Genomic DNA, 23,246 nt, shown 5'->3' with positions numbered 1-23,246 from the left:
ACTGACATGTGAAGTTAGTGACACTGACAGGTGAAGTCAGTGACACTGACAGGTGACGTTAGTGTTACTGACATGTGAAGTCAGTGACACTGACAGGTGACGTTAGTGTTACTGACATGTGAAGTTAGTGTTACTGACAGGTGAAGTTAGTGTTACTGACAGGTGAAGTCAGTGACACTGACAGGTGAAGTCAGTGACACTGACAGGTGAAGTTAGTGACACTGACATGTGAAGGTAGTGTTACTGACAGGTGAAGTTAGTGTTACTGACAGGTGAAGTCAGTGACACTGACAGGTGACGTTAGTGTTACTGACATGTGACGTCAGTGACACTGACAGGTGAAGTTAGTGTTACTGACAGGTGAAGTTAGTGACACTGACATGTGAAGTTAGTGTTACTGACAGGTGAAGTCAGTGACACTGACAGGTGAAGTCAGTGACACTGACAGGTGAAGTTAGTGACACTGACATGTGAAGTCAGTGTTACTGACAGGTGAAGTTAGTGTTACTGACAGGTGAAGTCAGTGACACTGACAGGTGAAGTTAGTGACACTGACATGTGAAGTTAGTGTTACTGACAGGTGAAGTTAGTGTTACTGACATGTGAAGTTAGTGTTACTGACATGTGAAGTCAGTGACACTGACAGGTGAAGTTAGTGTTACTGACATGTGAAGTTAGTGTTACTGACAGGTGAAGTTAGTGTTACTGACAGGTGAAGTTAGTGTTACTGACATGTGAAGTTAGTGTTACTGACAGGTGAAGTTAGTGTTACTGACATGTGAAGTCAGTGACACTGACAGGTGAAGTTAGTGTTACTGACATGTGAAGTTAGTGTTACTGACAGGTGAAGTTAGTGACACTGACAGGTGAAGTTAGTGTTACTGACAGGTGAAGTTAGTGTTACTGACAGGTGAAGTCAGTCACACTGACAGGTGAAGTCAGTGACACTGACAGGTGAAGTTAGTGACACTGACATGTGAAGGTAGTGTTACTGACAGGTGAAGTTAGTGTTACTGACAGGTGAAGTCAGTGACACTGACAGGTGAAGTCAGTGACACTGACAGGTGACGTTAGTGTTACTGACATGTGAAGTCAGTGACACTGACAGGTGACGTTAGTGTTACTGACATGTGAAGTCAGTGACACTGACAGGTGAAGTTAGTGTTACTGACAGGTGAAGTTAGTGACACTGACATGTGAAGTTAGTGTTACTGACAGGTGAAGTCAGTGACACTGACAGGTGAAGTTAGTGACACTGACATGTGAAGTTAGTGTTACTGACAGGTGAAGTTAGTGTTACTGACAGGTGAAGTCAGTGACACTGACAGGTGAAGTTAGTGACACTGACATGTGAAGTTAGTGTTACTGACAGGTGAAGTTAGTGTTACTGACAGGTGAAGTTAGTGTTACTGACATGTGAAGTTAGTGTTACTGACAGACATGTGAAGTCAGTGACACTGACAGGTGAAGTTAGTGTTACTGACAGGTGAAGTCAGTGACACTGACAGGTGAAGTCAGTGACACTGACAGGTGACGTTAGTGTTACTGACATGTGAAGTCAGTGACACTGACAGGTGACGTTAGTGTTACTGACATGTGAAGTTAGTGTTACTGACAGGTGAAGTTAGTGTTACTGACAGGTGACGTTAGTGTTACTGACAGGTGAAGTCAGTGACACTGACAGGTGACGTTAGTGTTACTGACATGTGAAGTTAGTGTTACTGACAGGTGAAGTTAGTGTTACTGACAGGTGAAGTTAGTGTTACTGACAGGTGAAGTCAGTGACACTGACAGGTGAAGTTAGTGACACTGACAGGTGAAGTCAGTGACACTGACAGGTGACGTTAGTGTTACTGACAGGTGAAGTCAGTGACACTGACAGGTGAAGTTAGTGACACTGACAGGTGAAGTTAGTGTTACTGACAGGTGAAGTTAGTGACACTGACAGGTGACGTTAGTGTTACTGACAGGTGAAGTCAGTGACACTGACAGGTGAAGTTAGTGTTACTGACATGTGAAGTCAGTGACACTGACATGTGAAGTCAGTGACACTGACATGTGAAGTTAGTGTTACTGACAGGTGAAGTTAGTGACACTGACATGTGACGTTAGTGTTACTGACAGGTGAAGTCAGTGACACTGACAGGTGAAGTTAGTGTTACTGACATGTGAAGTCAGTGACACTGACATGTGAAGTCAGTGACACTGACATGTGAAGTTAGTGTTACTGACAGGTGAAGTTAGTGACACTGACATGTGAAGTTAGTGTTACTGACATGTGAAGTTAGTGTTACTGACAGGTGAAGTTAGTGTTACTGACAGGTGAAGTTAGTGTTACTGATAGGTGAAGTCAGTGACACTGACAGGTGAAGTTAGTGACACTGACAGGTGAAGTTAGTGTTACTGACAGGTGAAGTTAGTGACACTGACATGTGAAGTTAGTGTTACTGACAGGTGAAGTCAGTGACACTGACATGTGAAGTTAGTGTTACTGACAGGTGAAGTCAGTGACACTGACAGGTGAAGTTAGTGACACTGACAGGTGAAGTCAGTGACACTGACAGGTGACGTTAGTGTTACTGACAGGTGAAGTTAGTGACACTGACAGGTGAAGTCAGTGACACTGACAGGTGAAGTTAATGTTACTGACAGGTGAAGTCAGTGACACTGACAGGTGAAGTTAGTGTTACTGACAGGTGAAGTTAGTGTTACTGATAGGTGAAGTCAGTGACACTGACAGGTGAAGTTAGTGACACTGACAGGTGAAGTTAGTGTTACTGACAGGTGAAGTTAGTGACACTGACATGTGAAGTTAGTGTTACTGACAGGTGAAGTCAGTGACACTGACATGTGAAGTTAGTGTTACTGACAGGTGAAGTCAGTGACACTGACAGGTGAAGTTAGTGACACTGACAGGTGAAGTCAGTGACACTGACAGGTGACGTTAGTGTTACTGACAGGTGAAGTTAGTGACACTGACAGGTGAAGTCAGTGACACTGACAGGTGAAGTTAGTGTTACTGACAGGTGAAGTCAGTGACACTGACAGGTGAAGTTAGTGTTACTGACAGGTGAAGTTAGTGACATTGACAGGTGAAGTTAGTGTTACTGACAGGTGAAGTTAGTGTTACTGACAGGTGAAGTTAGTGACACTGACATGTGAAGTTAGTGACACTGACAGGTGACGTTAGTGTTACTGACAGGTGAAGTCAGTGAAACTGACAGGTGAAGTTAGTGACACTGACAGGTGACGTTAGTGTTACTGACAGGTGAAGTTAGTGTTACTGACAGGTGAAGTTAGTGTTACTGACAGGTGAAGTTAGTGTTACTGACATGTGAAGTTAGTGACACTGACAGGTGACGTTAGTGTTACTGACAGGTGAAGTCAGTGACACTGACAGGTGAAGTTAGTGACACTGACAGGTGACGTTAGTGTTACTGACAGGTGAAGTTAGTGTTACTGACAGGTGAAGTTAGTGTTACTGACAGGTGAAGTTAGTGACACTGACAGGTGACATTAGTGTTACTGACAGGTGAAGTTAGTGACACTGACAGGTGACGTTAGTGTTACTGACAGGTGAAGTCAGTGACACTGACAGGTGAAGTTAGTGACACTGACAGGTGACGTTAGTGTTACTGACAGGTGAAGTTAGTGTTACTGACATGTGAAGTTAGTGACACTGACAGGTGACGTTAGTGTTACTGACAGGTGAAGTCAGTGACACTGACAGGTGAAGTTAGTGACACTGACAGGTGACGTTAGTGTTACTGACAGGTGAAGTTAGTGTTACTGACAGGTGAAGTTAGTGTTACTGACAGGTGAAGTTAGTGACACTGACAGGTGACATTAGTGTTACTGACAGGTGAAGTTAGTGACACTGACAGGTGACGTTAGTGTTACTGACAGGTGAAGTCAGTGACACTGACAGGTGAAGTTAGTGACACTGACAGGTGACGTTAGTGTTACTGACAGGTGAAGTCAGTGACACTGACAGGTGAAGTTAGTGACACTGACAGGTGACGTTAGTGTTACTGACAGGTGAAGTTAGTGTTACTGACAGGTGAAGTTAGTGACACTGACAGGTGACGTTAGTGTTACTGACAGGTGAAGTCAGTGACACTGATAGGTGAAGTCAGTGACACTGACAGGTGAAGTTAGTGACACTGACATGTGAAGTTAGTGTTACTGACAGGTGAAGTCAGTGACACTGACAGGTGAAGTTAGTGACACTGACAGGTGAAGTTAGTGACACTGACAGGTGAAGTCAGTGACACTGACATGTGAAGTTAGTGTTACTGACAGGTGAAGTCAGTGACACTGACAGGTGAAGTTAGTGACACTGACAGGTGAAGTCAGTGACACTGACAGGTGACGTTAGTGTTACTGACAGGTGAAGTTAGTGACACTGACAGGTGAAGTCAGTGACACTGACAGGTGAAGTCAGTGACACTGACAGGTGAAGTTAGTGTTACTGACAGGTGAAGTTAGTGACATTGACAGGTGAAGTTAGTGTTACTGACAGGTGAAGTTAGTGTTACTGACAGGTGAAGTTAGTGACACTGACAGGTGACGTTAGTGTTACTGACAGGTGAAGTTAGTGACACTGACAGGTGACGTTAGTGTTACTGACAGGTGAAGTCAGTGACACTGACAGGTGAAGTCAGTGACACTGACAGGTGAAGTTAGTGACACTGACAGGTGAAGTTAGTGTTACTGACATGTGAAGTCAGTGACACTGACAGGTGAAGTCAGTGACACTGACATGTGAAGTCAATGACACTGACAGGTGAAGTTAGTGACACTGACAGGTGAAGTTAGTGACACTGACAGGTGAAGTTAGTGTTACTGACATGTGAAGTCAGTGACACTGACAGGTGAAGTCAGTGACACTGACATGTGAAGTTAGTGACATTGACATGTGGAGTCAGTGACACTGACATGTGAAGTCAGTGACACTGACATGTGAAGTTAGTGACACTGACAGGTGAAGTCAGTGACACTGACTTCACCAGCCATTGGTTCTTTTCATTGAGTCAGTGCTGTCTGTGGCGTCCCGTCTCACACAACTGTGTTAATGTCACTGCAACTTTTAGAAAAGTAGATTGTGTAAATACTGTACATGTGTTGTTGTACACATAAACTCTGTTTGTGATAGGCTGTCCACTACATGCTATGTACAAATAATTCTTAAAAAACAAACAAAAAAAAGCAACAACTAAGCAATCACTTCCACATTTATGCATGTTCACATTGAAAAAAAATGCATGATCTCATATTTCATTTCCTCCTCTGTGCAGATCGACTCATGGATGATGCAACTCTGGCCAATCACATCCCTTCCTACAGTGACCGAATTGCTGTCTTCAATTCCTGTGGGAGATTCTTCTCAGCGTGATGATCCCTTCATGTTTGCTTTGCACAAAAATGCCTGCAGTGCCTGATTTGGAGGATCTTATCAAACTGTACTTCAGGCTTTGTTTCAGTAACAAGGAAATACTTGCAATTTGAGCACATTACAAGCAGACCGTGACAAGCATCAGCACTTTAAAGAGAGTTTGTACAAGACTTGGTCTGTTCAGGAGGAAGAAGTCTGACTTGGAGGAAGTGTTTGCTTTTGTCCAACATGAAGTCCCGACCAATGGACGAATGCAGGCTTATCGCTGGTTACACCTTGGTGCAGTTCAGCGAGGATCTGTTGTGTCACAAGACGCCATTAGACGCATCATCAAACTGGTCGGTCCACAAGGTGTAGAAGTGAGAAGAGCGCGGCGCCTGAGGAGACGTCAGGACACTTGCAGAGGACCAGATGCACTTTGGCACATGGATGCTATGACAAGCTAAAGCCTGATGGCATTGCATCAATTGATGGTTTTTGTTGATTGTTATTGCTCATATGGTTGCGATTTAACCATGTCATTGTTTGTCACAAAGTTAGATTGTGCATAAATTGCTACTTGTTCTACTATAGTTGTTGTTGTTTTTTGGATAACAAAGCTTTGTCATTTTTGATGATAAATGCATTTATCACGATCCTTCTGACTTTCTGGGTTCTAAGCAGGACGTGTCAGAGAAGTGACCACAGGGAGAAGGTACCACAGGGAGAAGGTACCACAGGGAGAAGTGACCACAGGGAGAAGGTACCACAGGGAGAAGTGACCACAGGGAGAAGGTACCACAGGGAGAAGTGACCACAGGGAGAAGGTACCACAGGGAGAAGTGACCACAGGGAGAAGGTACCACAGGGAGAAGTGACCACAGGGAGAAGGTACCACAGGGAGAAGTGACCACAGGGAGAAGTGACCACAGGGAGAAGTGACCACAGGGAGAAGGTACCACAGGGAGAAGGTACCACAGGGAGAAGTGACCACAGGGAGAAGGTACCACAGGGAGAAGTGACCACAGGGAGAAGGTACCACAGGGAGAAGGTACCACAGGGAGAAGGTACCACAGGGAGAAGTGACCACAGGGAGAAGGTACCACAGGGAGAAGTGACCACAGGGAGAAGGTACCACAGGGAGAAGTGACCACAGGGAGAAGTGACCACAGGGAGAAGGTACCACAGGGAGAAGTGACCACAGGGAGAAGGTACCACAGGGAGAAGTGACCACAGGGAGAAGTGACCACAGGGAGAAGGTACCACAGGGAGAAGTGACCACAGGGAGAAGGTACCACAGGGAGAAGTGACCACAGGGAGAAGGTACCACAGGGAGAAGTGACCACAGGGAGAAGTGACCACAGGGAGAAGGTACCACAGGGAGAAGTGACCACAGGGAGAAGGTACCACAGGGAGAAGGTACCACAGGGAGAAGTGACCACAGGGAGAAGGTACCACAGGGAGAAGTGACCACAGGGAGAAGTGACCACAGGGAGAAGTGACCACAGGGAGAAGTGACCACAGGGAGAAGGTACCACAGGGAGAAGGTACCACAGGGAGAAGTGACCACAGGGAGAAGTGACCACAGGGAGAAGGTACCACAGGGAGAAGGTACCACAGGGAGAAGTGACCACAGGGAGAAGGTACCACAGGGAGAAGTGACCACAGGGAGAAGTGACCACAGGGAGAAGTGACCACAGGGAGAAGGTACCACAGGGAGAAGTGACCACAGGGAGAAGTGACCACAGGGAGAAGTGACCACAGGGAGAAGGTACCACAGGGAGAAGGTACCACAGGGAGAAGTGACCACAGGGAGAAGGTACCACAGGGAGAAGTGACCACAGGGAGAAGTGACCACAGGGAGAAGGTACCACAGGGAGAAGTGACCACAGGGAGAAGTGACCACAGGGAGAAGGTACCACAGGGAGAAGTTACCACAGGGAGAAGGTACCACAGGGAGAAGTGACCACAGGGAGAAGTGACCACAGGGAGAAGGTACCACAGGGAGAAGTGACCACAGGGAGAAGGTACCACAGGGAGAAGTGACCACAGGGAGAAGTGACCACAGGGAGAAGGTACCACAGGGAGAAGGTACCACAGGGAGAAGGTACCACAGGGAGAAGTGACCACAGGGAGAAGGTACCACAGGGAGAAGTGACCACAGGGAGAAGGTACCACAGGGAGAAGTGACCACAGGGAGAAGTGACCACAGGGAGAAGGTACCACAGGGAGAAGGTACCACAGGGAGAAGTGACCACGGGGAGAAGTGACCACAGGGAGAAGTGACCACAGGGAGAAGGTACCACAGGGAGAAGTTACCACAGGGAGAAGTGACCACAGGGAGAAGTGACCACAGGGAGAAGTTACCACAGGGAGAAGGTACCACAGGGAGAAGGTACCACAGGGAGAAGTGACCACAGGGAGAAGGTACCACAGGGAGAAGTGACCACAGGGAGAAGGTACCACAGGGAGAAGGTACCACAGGGAGAAGTGACCACAGGGAGAAGGTACCACAGGGAGAAGTGACCACAGGGAGAAGGTACCACAGGGAGAAGTGACCACAGGGAGAAGGTACCACAGGGAGAAGTGACCACAGGGAGAAGGTACCACAGGGAGAAGTGACCACAGGGAGAAGTGACCACAGGGAGAAGTGACCACAGGGAGAAGGTACCACAGGGAGAAGTGACCACAGGGAGAAGTGACCACAGGGAGAAGGTACCACAGGGAGAAGGTACCACAGGGAGAAGGTACCACAGGGAGAAGGTACCACAGGGAGAAGGTACCACAGGGAGAAGTGACCACAGGGAGAAGTGACCACAGGGAGAAGGTACCACAGGGAGAAGGTACCACAGGGAGAAGTGACCACAGGGAGAAGTGGCCACAGGGAGAAGGTACCACAGGGAGAAGGTACCACAGGGAGAAGGTACCACAGGGAGAAGGTACCACAGGGAGAAGTGACCACAGGGAGAAGTGACCACAGGGAGAAGTGACCACAGGGAGAAGGTACCACAGGGAGAAGTGACCACAGGGAGAAGTGACCACAGGGAGAAGGTACCACAGGGAGAAGGTACCACAGGGAGAAGTGACCACAGGGAGAAGTGGCTCGTGGCGCCAGGCGTTCATAGCCACGTCGCTGTTCGATCCTTGGATGTGACTCTTCCTGTCATTGTGAAGCAGAATTCACCAGCGTTGGATTGTTCACCACGAATAGGGAAGGTGATCTGGTTAGACCGGAGTGAGACAGGCTAGTTTGACCTACTGGTGATGTGTTGTTGCCATAGTGATCCTGCTCTACATCATGTTTTCATACTGCCAGTAGCGAACAAGCCACCACACTATTAGTGAACACATTTCACTGTTAAGTGAAATATTAAACCTGAGAATATATATTTAAGAAACATGGAATATTAAGGGCCTTTATTTATATATATACTTGACAATAAAACAATTATTGTGTTTACACAGTTTATGGAAATAATTTCACTGCCGAAGAACATATTTCAATTTCCATACAAGATATTGTACTTTTTACTTCATTTGTGGCGTATTTTAGGTAGAATCTTGTTTAAAACACTTCATATGCATTATCACATTAATTGCTACACAACATTCAGCTTTCCCAATATAAAATGTGTTCTTCAAATGCAACATGGTTCGATGACAATATAACTGAAATATAACATGTTTTAATAAACACTGTATATATTAGTATCACCATTGTTGCAGGCTAAAAGACTAAATAGATCATCCATTAGCACCCTTATTTTACATTTTAGCAGCAGCTAGCGGCGCCACTCAAGAGTCCAGAGCTGGTGGACAGAATGACGAAGACCAGCGTAACCAGCTTAGTGAGGGATGCACACTGGGAGCTGGTTAAAGTCACCTTCACTCTATGTAAATGTCATGCTGAAGCATGGAAGAAAATCATTATGCCAATATTTGCCACATAAGCTTGCAGCTTATTTGCAGCATTTTCTCTCTTAACATGATGAAGAAATCAGCTGCAACAAGTGGACCTGTGGGAGCGTCCCACCCATTGTCCTGCATCAGGAGACCACACAGTTCAAAACCAGTCCATCACATGGAAAGTGGCCTTTGGCAGTGACCTCGTCCATACACGCAGTGACCTCGTCCATACACGCAGTGACCTCGTCCACACACGCAGTGACCTCGTCCACACACGCAGTGACCTCATCCATACACGCAGTGACCTCGTCCCTACACGCAGTGACCTCGTCCACACACGCAGTGACCTCGTCCCTACACGCAGTGACCTCGTCCACACACGCAGTGACCTCGTCCATACACGCAGTGACCTCGTCCACACACGCAGTGACCTCGTCCATACACACAGTGACCTCGTCCCTACACGCAGTGACCTCGTCCACACACGCAGTGACCTCGTCCATACACGCAGTGACCTCGTCCCTACACGCAGTGACCTCGTCCACACACGCAGTGACCTCGTCCATACACGCAGTGACCTCGTCCACACACGCAGTGACCTCGTCCACACACGCAGTGACCTCGTCCATACACGCAGTGACCTCGTCCCTACACGCAGTGACCTCGTCCACACACGCAGTGACCTCGTCCATACACGCAGTGACCTCGTCCCTACACGCAGTGACCTCGTCCACACACGCAGTGACCTCGTCCATACACGCAGTGACCTCGTCCCTACACGCAGTGACCTCGTCCACACACGCAGTGACCTCGTCCACACACGCAGTGACCTCGTCCACACACGCAGTGACCTCGTCCACACACGCAGTGACCTCGTCCCTACACGCAGTGACCTCGTCCACACACTCAGTGACCTCGTCCATAAACGCAGTGACCTCGTCCACACACGCAGTGACCTCGTCCCTACACGCAGTGACCTCGTCCATACACGCAGTGACCTCTTCCATGGAAACAGCTTTACGTCTATCCTCAGCTCTGTGCAACTGTGGGAATGAATCCATCACCACTGGCGGCCCGATGCCGTGTCACCACTTCGTCTTGGTCTTGTTCTGTGTGAATTCCATGAGTTGACCACTTCGTCAAGTTCTTCCTGCGTAGAAAGAGCACAGTACATTTATCAATGTGAAATAGGTCACTTAACTATCGCCGGTCTATACTGAGGCCTGATTTGCCATGTTGTTATATGAAGGAGTAAGAAATGCTCAAATTAAAAAAATCTAGGAAAAACTAAATAATAAAATTCATAATTATAAACAAATGTATGCTAATAGTGATTTTTTTCACTGAACCTTTGTTCTTTATTTATTCCCCAGATGCATTTTTTCATGCACCTCCTGGATATCTTCTATATTATTATGTCTCCTTCACCCATCACCCATCCTCTTCTCCTGCAGGCCTTAAAGACTGGCAGCCCACTGAAGTTGGTTCCCTACAGGCTCCCATACTTCTGACTACTTTAAACTCAGAATTCTGACTTTATTCTCAGAATTCTGAGTTTAAAGTCAAAATTCTGAGAATAAAGTCAGAATTCTGAATTTAAAGTCAGAATTTTGAGAAAAAAATTCAGAACTCAGGGTTTTTTTCCACAGTGGCCCTAATCCTCTTCCGTAATCGTCAGTAGCCATCAGTTAACATGGTAACTAGTAATTCCGTAACACCAGCGCTAGTCATCAGTTGACACGGGAACCAGTAAGTCCGGAACACCAGCGCCAGTCATCAGTTGACACGGGAACCAGTAAGTCCGGAACACCAGCGCCAGTCATCAGTTGACACGGGAACCAGTAAGTCCGGAACACAGGCGTGAGCGCCGCGGCGACATTGTGCAGTTGAAGTGCTCTCGACCGGCAGACATGTCGGGCTCGACTTCCCCACCTCCCGTGGTGGAGGCTCCGGGACCCGGGGGCTGCCTCCCCCCGGGATACAAACCTTTTAAACCCGAGGAGCACGGATTGGAGCGCGGATTCCGCCTCACAGCCTACTCCGATCTGAAGGGATGAGGCTGCAAGGTCCCGCAGGAGGCTCTGCTCAAACTCCTGACGGGACTGGAGACGGACCGGGCCGACGGGACGGAGAAGTCCGGGGACCAGCATCCGGAGTTCGGTCAACAGCAGCCGGCTGGCCCGCGGCTCGGTGAGGATCCGGGAAATGTAGCCTTTAGCAGTTAGCTTCCACACGCTCCAGAGCGTCAGTTAGCTGTTAGCATTAACTCATTCCCCAGTTTTGAACTGTTCATCGAGTGAAACGGGTTTATTTGAGGTAATTGTGGAAGTGATGTAACTAGTCATTGTCCAGCTGCACTGCTGACAGATAGAAGAAATAGCGTCTGTCTGTCAGGGGAGACAAGTTGAGTTTAATTAGCAGACATGATTCAGCACATTGTGACGTGAAGGTGAAGTTAAGCTAATCATTAGTCAGGAAGTCCCGAGCCGAGCTGCAGCTTGTTCCCGCGGCCGGAGACCAACAGCCAGGTCCCGCTGTCTGACTGGAGGACAACGTTCTGGTCCATGTTCAAATGGTCCATTCTGCTGCTGAGTGCATCATGTTTACACCATGGAAGTGACGTTTCAGCTGATTTATCGGCAATTAATTAGTTTTTAAACTGCATTGTTCACAGCTGCATTTTAACTTCTGAAAAATCTCAACCTACAAATAAAATACAACCAAAACCAAGGCAATTATGAAGTTTCAGAGTCAATAACAACAACCAGAACTTCATATTGGCCTGAGACCAACACGGACGTCTAATTGTGTCCAGAAAAGTTCAAGTGCAAGGAAGTAATTGAGACAAGGTGTGTGCAGGTGTAGGGATGGATTGCTGCGTGATCCCTCTGAGACATGGAGGACTGTCCCTGGTCCAGACCACAGACTTCTTCTACCCCCTGGTGGATGACCCCTACATGATGGTGAGTGACCCCTACATGACCCCTACATGATGGTGGGTGACCCCTACATGATGGTGGGTGACCCCTACATGATGGTGAGTGACCCCTACATGATGGTGGGTGACCCCTACATGATGGTGGGTGACCCCTACATGAGCCCATGACCCCTACATGATGGTGGGTGACCCCTACATGAGCCCATGACCCCTACATGATGGTGGGTGACCCCTACATGATGGTGAGTGACCCCTACATGATGGTGGGTGACCCCTACATGAGCCCATGACCCCTACATGATGGTGGGTGACCCCTACATGATGGTGGGTGACCCCTACATGAGCCCATGACCCCTACATGATGGTGGGTGACCCCTACATGATGGTGGGTGACCATCAGTTGTTGCACAGTCATGAAAAGTAAATGGAAATCTAAATTGCAACTTCCAGGCCCTGGCAACATTAAGGGTTTTCAATGTAAATTGTCCACCTGAACTGGAGCAGCCGTCCAAACTGGAAGCACCTGCTTGAGTTGCTCCACCTGTACCAAGTCTTTACATCATTTTAGATCAGCAAGAGTTTTTAATTGCCACTTTGATAAAAAATCGATATGAATTGTGAGCCGTATTGCCCAGCCCCACTTGTGTGTGAGTTGAGACATTTTAGGGAAAATGTGGGAACGTCCTGATTTATTCCTCACCAGAAATGTTAAATTAATTATTTTTAAAATAAAATTTTCAGACATTAGATATTGTAGTAAGTGAAGTTGATCTATATGGAGGTAATTTGAAGAGAGCCCGTTTTAATGCAGGTCATGCGTTCCAAAAACATCAGACATGAAACTGAGACATTGAAGGAACAGTACAACTGAATATCGTCAATGTATAAGTGGTTGGCACATTTTTAAAATCACCAGTGAGATAGCCAAGACTAAAAGGTCCAACGCACACAAAACAGGCCCGAGGACAGAGCCTTGGTCTCCACAGGACAGAGCCTTGGCCTCCACAGGACAGAGCCTTGGTCTCCACAGGACAGAGCCTTGGAGTCCACAGGACAGAGCCTTGGCCTCCACAGGACAGAGCCTTGGTCTCCACAGGACAGAGCCTTGGAGTCCACAGGACAGAGCCTTGGAGTCCACAGGACAGAGCCTTGGAGTCCACAGGACAGAGCCTTGGCCTCCACAGGACAGAGCCTTGGTCTCCACAGGACAGAGCCTTGGAGTCCACAGGACAGAGCCTTGGCCTCCACAGGACAGAGCCTTGGCCTCCACAGGACAGAGCCTTGGTCTCCACAGGACAGAGCCTTGGAGTCCACAGGACAGAGCCTTGGCCTCCACAGGACAGAGCCTTGGTCTCCACAGGACAGAGCCTTGGTCTCCACAGGACAGAGCCTTGGCCTCCACAGGACAGAGCCTTGGCCTCCACAGGACAGAGCCTTGGCCTCCACAGGACAGAGCCTTGGTCTCCACAGGACAGAGCCTTGGAGTCCACAGGACAGAGCCTTGGTCTCCACAGGACAGAGCCTTGGCCTCCACAGGACAGAGCCTTGGAGTCCACAGGACAGAGCCTTGGTCTCCACAGGACAGAGCCTTGGCCTCCACAGGACAGAGCCTTGGAGTCCACAGGACAGAGCCTTGGAGTCCACAGGACAGAGCCTTGGCCTCCACAGGACACAGCCTTGGCCTCCACAGGACAGAGCCTTGGCCTCCACAGGACAGAGCCTTGGCCTCCACAGGACAGAGCCTTGGCCTCCACAGGACAGGTTGGGTACATTGGTCTATATAGTAATGGCAACGTTGAAAGATGTACCTTTTCATATGTGAGGAAAACCACTGAAGGACAGACCTGGAACCCCCAGCTCAGATGTGTCTGTCAATCAGTATATTGTGGTCCAAACTCTCGAACGCAGAGGTCAAGTCCATTAAGACTAAGATTCATAAAGGTATTTGAGTGGAGTGCATTTTTCTAGATCTTGATTGAACTGATGCTGCTCCAAGTCTGAGGTGAAGTGGTCCACTGCTCTTTCCAAGACCTTTGGGACTACAGCCACCATTCCACCGCTCGTTGTCTCTGCGTCCTTCACAACCCCGACATTAGAACTGTACTGTCTGGTGGGACAGGTGGTCCTGGGTGGGCTTTGCTGGTCAACGTATAGTCCAAGAGACAAAACAAGTCAGTAGTAGTCAGGGGGGGCAGTAGAGCAGCTTCACCCACAGAGGCGCGAGTCAGCGCTTTCCAGACACAGCACTCTTTTATTTAAATAAATCAAAACTCACAGAGACAAACTGCTTCTCTCAGTCAGTCCCCCCCCCCCCCCCCCCCCCCCCCCCACCTCCTGGGGGTCTGGCTCCTCTGGTCTGGGTAGAGAGGTGAGGCAGCACACCTCAGTCCCCCCCCCACCTCCTGGGGGTCTGGCTCCTCTGGTCTGGGTAGAGAGGTGAGGCAGCACACCTCAGTCCCCCCCCCACCTCCTGGGGGTCTGGCTCCTCTGGTCTGGGTAGAGAGGTGAGGCAGCACACCTCAGTCCCCCCCACCTCCTGGGGGACTGGCTCCTCTGGTCTGGGTAGAGAGGTGAGGCAGCACACCTCAGTCCCTCCCTCAGCTGGGAGAAAGTTCTTGTTTTCTTGTGGACGGGGTGAGATGAAGATCAAGCACTCAGTCTGGCGATTGGAAGGCCACCTGCTGTGATTAGAAGCGTCCTGTCTGAGTGGGTGTGGGACTTCAGATGGACGGTAGACTTGTGCTGAATCTGGCTTGGAGACAGTGGCCTGGTGAACATTCCTGAGATCGCTGCACGTTGATCTGCTCTGTCCCGTCCAACGAAGCAAAAAGATGAAATGAAATGTGTGTGTTTGTCTCAGGGGAGGATAGCATGTGCGAATGTCCTCAGCGACCTTTACGCCATGGGAATCACGGAGTGCGACAACATGCTGATGCTGCTCAGCGTCAGCCAGAAGATGAACGACAAGGTTGGACGCTCAGCCGTGAGTAGACCCCCCCCCTTGATTTCATGTTGTGTCCTAAAGAGTGTGTGTGGAACAGGACCGCGAGCTGGTGATGCCTCTGATGATCCGAGGCTTTCGTGACGCCGCCGAGGAGGGCGGGACCTCAGTGACGGGCGGCCAGACCGTCATCAACCCCTGGATCATTGTGGGGGGGGTCGCCTCAGTGGTCTGCCAGCCCAACGAGTTCATCATGTGAGTCAGAGTCACGCTTCAGCTGAGGAAGAAGCAAGGCTGAGACCAAAGTGTCAAGACACTGGTGAAATGAGAACTGAAGACAAAGGACAGTGACTGACAGGCTTTAAGATCTGTCTCCACTTTAACACAACACTCATTTATTTCTCAAAGTAAATATTATAGAATAATACAAAACTATCAACTGTAGATGTAAATATGCTGTTTTTATTCAAACCTTGTTTTTCATCAGTTAAATCACATTAGAAATGGGGGGGGGGGGGGTCAAGAGGGCAGTGTTGTTGTTAATGAAGACTTGCTGCTGGTTTCCCTCTCAGGCCCGATGGCGCCGTGCCGGGTGACGTTCTGGTTCTCACCAAGCCTCTGGGGACTCAGGTGGCCGTCAACGCTCACCAGTGGCTGGACCAGGTGAGACGCCGCATCACGTGGTCTGCAGACTGCCGTCGGCTTGTTGACACACAAACCTGTTTACACACCCTGGAGGCAGTTTAGGGTGGCAGAGTGGTTGGTGCTGTCGCCTCACAGCAGCAAGGTCGGGGCTTCCTTTCTGTGTGGAGTTTGCATGTCCTCCCTGTGTGTTTCCTCCCACACTGGGGGTCCCTGAGCAAGACCCTCAGTTTCCCCCAGCCTGTGTGGCTGCAACCGATGGGTCCATTCAGTATGAATTTCGCCTTGGGCATTAATAAAGTGCTATAAAAGAAACCAATAACAATCAGAGGATTCGTGCTGTGGAGTGATTAGAGTTTATTCCTGCTTGAGATGACGGAACGTTCCTCTGTCAGCAGGAAGATACAGAGAGAGGGGAGAGACTGCTCTAACTTAATAACAGAAAGGTCATTTAAAGTAAACTACACTTCGGAAGGAAGTTCTTTCTGGATAGAATAAAAAAAAAAAAAAGGTGAAGTGCTGCCTTCCCTCCATGACAGTGGAGGAGCGTCTTTGTGTTGCAGCTGCTTCTGAGGGCCACGTCATGTACTATTGTTTGTTTTTCTTTTACATTTTATATTTATTTTAGTATGTTGTGTTTGTGTTTATGCAGCAAATGGTGGGACAGTTGCTGCATTTTACTGTGTGATGTTGTCTTTGATGTGATATGTGTAGGATTGTGAGTTAACTAGTTAGTAAAGCAAAGATTAGCATGCAGACCCTGTGTCTGTGGCAGAGCTAACGTTGGTTTACAAGTTGATAACTAATCTCAGGTAAAGCCCAGTTGTTGTTCCCACTTCCTTGAAGGAGTTCAGTTGTTGTCCTGCTGGAGGGAAGCTGGCGTCTTCTCCTGTAGTTAGCACCTCCTGCTAACTGTGGTTGCTGGTTCTGCAGGCTGAGGAGAAGAAGATGAAGTTGATGTTTCAGGAGTCCTTCTTTGCAGCTCCTGGTTGTTCCTTTTGTTCAGACTGAGGAGCTGGTTGCTCAGGTCTGTGATGGTTTTCCTGCTGGTTGAGGAAAACTCAAAGAAGTTCTGTGAGGCGTCGTTTCCCTGGTCCGTCCTGGAGGAACCGGTTGGTTTTCCTGCTTGATGGGAGATCAGACTCTGGGTGCTGGTCTCTGGATCAGGGGAAGGTCTGACCCTCGTGGTGGTGGTCTGCATGGGAGCTGCAGTGGCAGCGGGGCCCCCCTGAGGATCGTCTTTCCTTAGGGCTGCCACGATTAGCCGACGAGTCACGATTAATTAGTCGACAGCTAATTTAAGAGTTGACGCGTCGTTTTTATTTATTATTTTTTTCATCTTTGCTTTTCTCTCAAACTGCAGCAGTGGCACCTTCAACTGCTGCGTCTGCCTTTCTGTCCTTGACACACATGCAGTCGTGGTAATCAGGGTCGGCCGTGATGTCACCGGAGTTCTACCAGACGGGCTCAGACGTCATGGCTGCCGGCGGCAACGGAGCTCAAAGTGTGGACGCGTTTTAAGAAAACGAAAGAGAAAAGCGTACAATGCGATATCGGCTAGACAGAACTTGCCTTCCACGTCAGCACAACGTGAAGCACGAGCACCTGAAAAGGAAGCACGTTATGGCTTCTGACCACGAGCAAGAGGGACCGTCATCACGCCAAGCTAACTGGCTAATTAGCTGCTAATATTAGCGGAAACAGAGAGCTAACTTACTACTTCCTCATATAGCTGTAAACGTTAACGTTAGCGATGACGATTTGACAACACATTTCATGCTTTTTCTGTCACTTTACAGTGACGTGTTTGAATAGGAAATGTGGTAACGCTGCTTGCTAACGTGATGTTTCAGTGCTAAAAAGTACCACCAGTCCTGCAGCCCATCGGAGTGCATTTCCTCTGCAGCAGGGAACATCTGCTCTCAGGAGAGAACAAGTCTTTCTCCAACACATGTAGAAATGCTCACTTTCCTGGCTATGAACAAGAGTCTTGTGCAGTTTGGGATTCTATAGAGTCAGAGTAGTAAAGTTGAATTCAGTTGTGGGCACTGAGACCAAAACTTTAATAAGTCCTTATTTACAGGTTCCTACCTCATTGTTGCTATGTTTGATGTCAAAGACACATTAAGGAGAAATATACCCCTAAAAAACCAACCTGAAGTATTTATTTTTGTGTTGTTTAGGCAAGTGCCTTTTCCTTATTTTGCTCAGCTGTTTGCACTTTATTCTACACAGTTAAACAAGGGTTTGCTGCTACAAGCATATTTCATTAAAGTATTAATGAACTCTCTTAAAGGTATAGTAGAAGATTTTCTTCTTCCGGGTGGATCATCAAAATAACTGGTCCTCCTAATTGTCAATCATTGTGGTGATATATGACGTAAGGCCGTCGTACGTGCTCGTCCCTGCAGCTCACTCCACACGGTTCTCATCATGCCGCTGGCCGACCCCACGCATTATTCTCCCACATTTTTACACAGTTTCACCCCCTCTGGTGCAAATCTTCTTGTAAAGTGAGCTTATGTGAGCGATGGCGACTTGTGACTTGTAAACAGAGCGTGCACGAGGAGAACTGGGCTCGTGCACGTTTTAGTAGGCGTTCCGTCTCGGGAGCAGGTACAGCGTTGCGCATGCACATTTTTTTCAAACGGTGGAGAGGGAGGTTCTTTCCTAAAATTCCTGAAAATCCTCCTGTACACCTTTAATTCTTTATTTTTAGTTGGCATATACCTTCAACACTTCAAGCTGAAAATGAATGATGGTTCAATAAGAGCAACTTCATGCTGGTGCATAAGATGTATGTTTTACATTAAATGTACGTATGATATGATTAGTCGACTAATTGAAAAACTAATCGCTGACTATCAAAATAATGGTTTGTGGCAGCCCTACTGAACACAAGAGCCAATCATAAATAAACCAATTTAACCACCAAACATCCCAATGACAAAGTTCTGCCATGTAAACTGTAATGGATGGTTTTGTCAGGAGATGAAGCAGAGGTTCACTGATCCATTAGTGAGTCGGTTCTAACAAGGAACCTTGTTGCATGTTTGTCTCCATGTCTGTGATGAGATGTCGCTGCTGTCCCGTCTCACCAGTGTCTCTGTCTCTTCAGCCTGAAAGGTGGAACAAGATCAAGCTGGTCGTCACCAAAGAGGAAGTGAAAGAGGGCTATCAGGAAGCCATGTTCTCCATGGCAACGCTGAACCGTGCAGGTACGCGGTCTCCATTGATGTGAGGGTCAGATGACTGATGTCTCTCTCTGACTCTGTCCTGTCCTGTTCCATGTCCAGCGGCCGGCCTCATGCACAAGTTCCAGGCCCACGCGGCCACCGACGTGACGGGCTTCGGCTTGTTGGGACACGCCAACAATCTGGCAGCACAGCAGCAGAACGAGGTTTCCTTCGTGATTCACAACCTGCCCATCATTGCCAAGATGACGGCCATCAGCAAAGCCTGTGGGAACATGTTCAATCTGGTTCAGGGTACCTCAGCAGAGACTTCTGGTACGAAAACCTACTGCTACTCGTCCATGTCAAGTAAATCCACAACATCAAATATGGAGGCGCTATTGTAGCAACACTATTTGTCAGTGTGTATAGAGCAGGCGTCGGCAGCCTGCAGCACTCTCAGGGCCATTTGGAGCCACTTCCCACTGAACACAACCCACTGGGAGCCACACCAACCCTGCTACACTCTGACAGCTGGAGGGTGTGAAGTTGTGATGTCAGTGCTCAGCTTTGCTCTGGTTGTTTTTTTTCTTTTGTTTGCTGCTCAACTTTCATGTTGGTCATGAAGGAGTGGAGGTGAGGCAGGGGGGGGCGGGGCTCGGGGCTTTGCATCTCATCCGAGGATTCATCCAGCTGACACATTAACATATTGAGGGTGTAGTAAATCACTGGCCAGTCAGCTCCTCAAACTCAGACCTGTTCCATGGTCCTGGTACCCTGACGGAGGGGGGGTGACGGCCTTTGGAGCGGTTGTTTCCGGAAAATCACAAATTCTTGCAGTGGAAACCTGAACCGTGCGGGACTGGACTGTACCGGATCGTACCGGTCTGTACCGGATCGTACCGGTCTGTACCGGACCGTGCCGGACCATCTGTACCGGTCCATTCCCACACTGTTTGTGTTGAGTGGAAACGGGCTGAAGTTACTGAGACCCTCTTGGAACCAGACTCTTCTGCAGACCACTGGGCCAAACTGAAGTGGGGCGACTCAGAAGGTCTTTAATACACATCTGGAAGGATTGTTAAGTGTTTGACACAAATATAGTGCCGACTTTAAACACTGGTTTTTAACAGTACTGTGGGACTACAAAGGGAGAAGTTTTGACGTGAAGCTCAGGACGAGTGTATCTTTGTAATTTTCACTAAACTACTAAATGAATCAATGACAGGAAATGCCAGTATTGTGTTGTTGGCTAAAGGTTTGTCAACACTTGTCGGGGGAGGGTGCTGCCGGTAGTGTTGACTGAACGAGCCTCTCCTCCTGCAGGCGGGTTGCTGGTGTGTCTGCCCCGGGAGCAGGCCGCCAAGTTCTGCTCCGAGATGAAGAGTCAAAGCGCTGGCGCCGGAGGGCAGGGCGTGCCGGGCGGGGCCTGGATCATCGGCATCGTGGAGAAAGGAGAGCGCCACGCCCGCATCATCGACAAGCCACGCATCATCGAGGTCCTGCCCCGAGGGAGCCAGGCGGCCAATCAGGACCACTCTGACCCCAACTCTCATCTGTCATAGTGTGTGTGTGTGTGTGTGTGTGTGTGTGTGTGTGTGTGTGTGTGTGTGTGTGTGTGTGTGTGTGTGTGTGTGTGTGTGTGTGTGTGTGTGTGTGTGTGTGTGTGTGTGTGTGTGTGTGTGTGTGTGTGTGTGTGTGTGTGTGTGTGTGTGTGTGTGTGTGTGGGGCGGTGAGATTGATTCATGTTTAAATCTTGTGTGACTGGTTTGATTTCCAGTTCTTCCGTTGTGTCAGGGTTGTGTGTCTACTGGCTGGTGTTGCCCCCCCCCCCCCCCACAGCGCTCGGAGGGAAGGCTTGAGCAGCTTCCCTCTGGCCGGGCTGGCTGGCCTCCAGCATGTGACCCGGTACAGCCTCCTCCGTCCTCATGCCCAGTCCTTCCACCTGTCCTTACTTATGAAGCGCTGCCCATTAAACCCCGAACCCAGTGGGGCTGGGCCGTGCAGATGTTTGCCTTTGGATCAGGGGGTCGGACCTGGAGGATTGGAGGTCACAAGCTGTATGTGTTTGTAGATTTCTTGCTTTTCACAATCAATAAAACATGAATAACTTGGTATGACGCACTGTTTGATGTTGTGCAAGTTGAGACACACTCTTCAATGAGATTTGCTGCTGATTTTTATTATTCTCTGCTTTTGTTCTTTCAAGCTAAGACTCTTGGTCTCTTCCTGTTGCAAGAGCAAAGACTGTTCTGATATTAGAAGACTCAATCACATCATATTGTCTCCCAAGCTGCTGAACAGGACGAGGGGAAAGAAAACAAATGCTGGATCAAACAGATGAACACCCAGAGGAATGTCTATAAATATACTACTTGAGCTCTGAAGTGCTCACGGTACAATTGAAGTGAAATATAAAGTACTCCATAAAGCCACAATACAAAGGAGAAAACACAAAAAGTGAAAATTATTTTATTGTTCTTTATTCAGTCTTACTGAAGGACTACTGGGGGGAAGGAGCCTGAGCTTGTGGGGGAGGTTGAGAGATACCGTCTAGACCAGGGGTGGGCCATCCTGGTCTAGATATAGTCGGGCTCACCTCCACTCACAGCTTGGACTCTGGAACCCAGCTCCTCGACAGGGGCTGGATACTCCACTTCTCTGGAGTTGCCCGCCTTCAACGCCCACGTGGGCAATGACAGCGAGACTTGGAAGGGGGCGATTGGGAGGAACGGCCTCCCCGATCTGAACCCGAGTGGTGTTCTGTTATTGGACTTCTGTGCCAGTCACAGTTTGACGATAACGAACACCATGTTGGAGCACAGGGGTGTCCATAAGTGCACGTGGCACCAGGACACCCTAGGCCGGAGGTCAATGATAGACTTTGTGGTCGTGTCATCTGATCTCTGGCTGCGTGTCTTGGACACTCGGGTAAAGAGAGGGGCAGAGCTGTCAACTGATCACCACCTGGTGGTGAGTTGGATGCGCTGGACTGGGAGGAGGCCGGAGAGACTCGGCAGGCCCAAACGTGTTGTGAGGGTCTGCTGGGAACACCTGGCCGAGCCCTCCGTCCGCGCAGCCTTCAACTCCCACCTCCGGGAGAGCTTCTCACAGATCCCGAGGGAGGTTGGAGACATTGAGTCCGAGTGGACCATGTTCTCCACTTCCATTGTCAAAGCTGCTGCTCAGAGCTGTGGCCGCAGGGTCTCTGGCGCCTGTCGTGGCGGCAATCCCCGAACCCGGTGGTGGACACCGGAAGTAAGGGATGCCGTCAAGCTGAAGAAGGAAGCAGTTTTTCACTAACACTATTTAAAGGGTAGATGACCTCAACTGGGGACATTGTTGGGCGGTGGAAGGAATACTTCGAGGACCTCCTCAATCCCGCCACCACGTCTTCCATTGAGGAAGCAGAGGCTGGGTTCTCAGAGGTGGACTCGTCCATTACCAAGCTGAAGTCACCGAGGTTGTTGTGAAGCTCCTTGGTGGCAAGGCACCGGGAGTGGATGAGATTCGCCCAGAGTTCCTTAAGTCTCTGGATGTGCAGGGACTGTCATGGCTGACTCGTCTCTGCAACATCGCGTGGCGGGCGGGGACAGTACCTCTGGACTGGCAGACCGGGGAGGTGGTCCCTCTCTTTAAGAAGGGGGATCGGAGGGTGTGTTCCAACTACAGAGGGATCACACTCCTCAGCCTCCCCGGGAAAGTCTATTCCAGGGTACTGGAGAGGAGGGTCCGGCCGTTAGTCGAACCTCGGATCCAAGAGGAACAATGCGGTTTTCGTCCTGGTCGTGGAACACTGGACCAGCTCTATACCCTCCACCAGGTTCTCCTGATGGTGGAACACTGGACCAGCTCTATACCCTCCACCAGGTTCTCCTGATGGTGGAACACTGGACCAGCTCTATACCCTCCACCAGGTTCTCCTGGTGGTGGAACACTGGACCAGCTCTATACCCTCCACCAGGTTCTCCTGGTGGTGGAACACTGGACCAGCTCTATACCCTCCACAAGGTTCTCCTGATGGTGGAACACTGGACCAGCTCTATACCCTCCACCAGGTTCTCCTGGTGGTGGAACACTGGACCAGCTCTATACCCTCCACCAGGTTCTCCTGATGGTGGAACACTGGACCAGCTCTAGACCCTCCACCAGGTTCTCCTGATGGTGGAACACTGGACCAGCTCTATACCCTCCACCAGGTTCTCCTGGTGGTGGAACACTGGATCAGCTCTATACCCTCCACCAGGTTCTCCTGATGGTGGAACACTGGAC

At 49.2% G+C, this 23,246-nt stretch overlaps 1 protein-coding gene across 1 annotated transcript; it reads left to right on the top strand.

Moving 5' to 3' along the window:
- The first annotated feature begins 11,089 nt into the window (after positions 1-11,089).
- On the top strand, positions 11,090-21,089 carry sephs3 (selenophosphate synthetase 3). Its single transcript, XM_080496078.1, has 8 exons — positions 11,090-11,470; positions 12,140-12,243; positions 15,079-15,186; positions 15,260-15,414; positions 15,732-15,822; positions 18,920-19,019; positions 19,098-19,310; positions 20,301-21,089. The coding sequence occupies exons 1-8, from the start codon at positions 11,191-11,193 to the stop codon at positions 20,537-20,539; spliced, it is 1,290 nt and encodes a 429-aa protein (XP_080352204.1). The 5' UTR covers positions 11,090-11,190; the 3' UTR covers positions 20,540-21,089.
- The last annotated feature ends 2,157 nt before the right edge of the window (positions 21,090-23,246 follow it).

Source organism: Blennius ocellaris, assembly GCF_963422515.1.
Source record: "Blennius ocellaris genome assembly, chromosome: 5".
Taxonomy (NCBI): domain Eukaryota; kingdom Metazoa; phylum Chordata; class Actinopteri; order Blenniiformes; family Blenniidae; genus Blennius; species Blennius ocellaris.
This window is presented reverse-complemented; position numbering and strand designations above follow the sequence as displayed.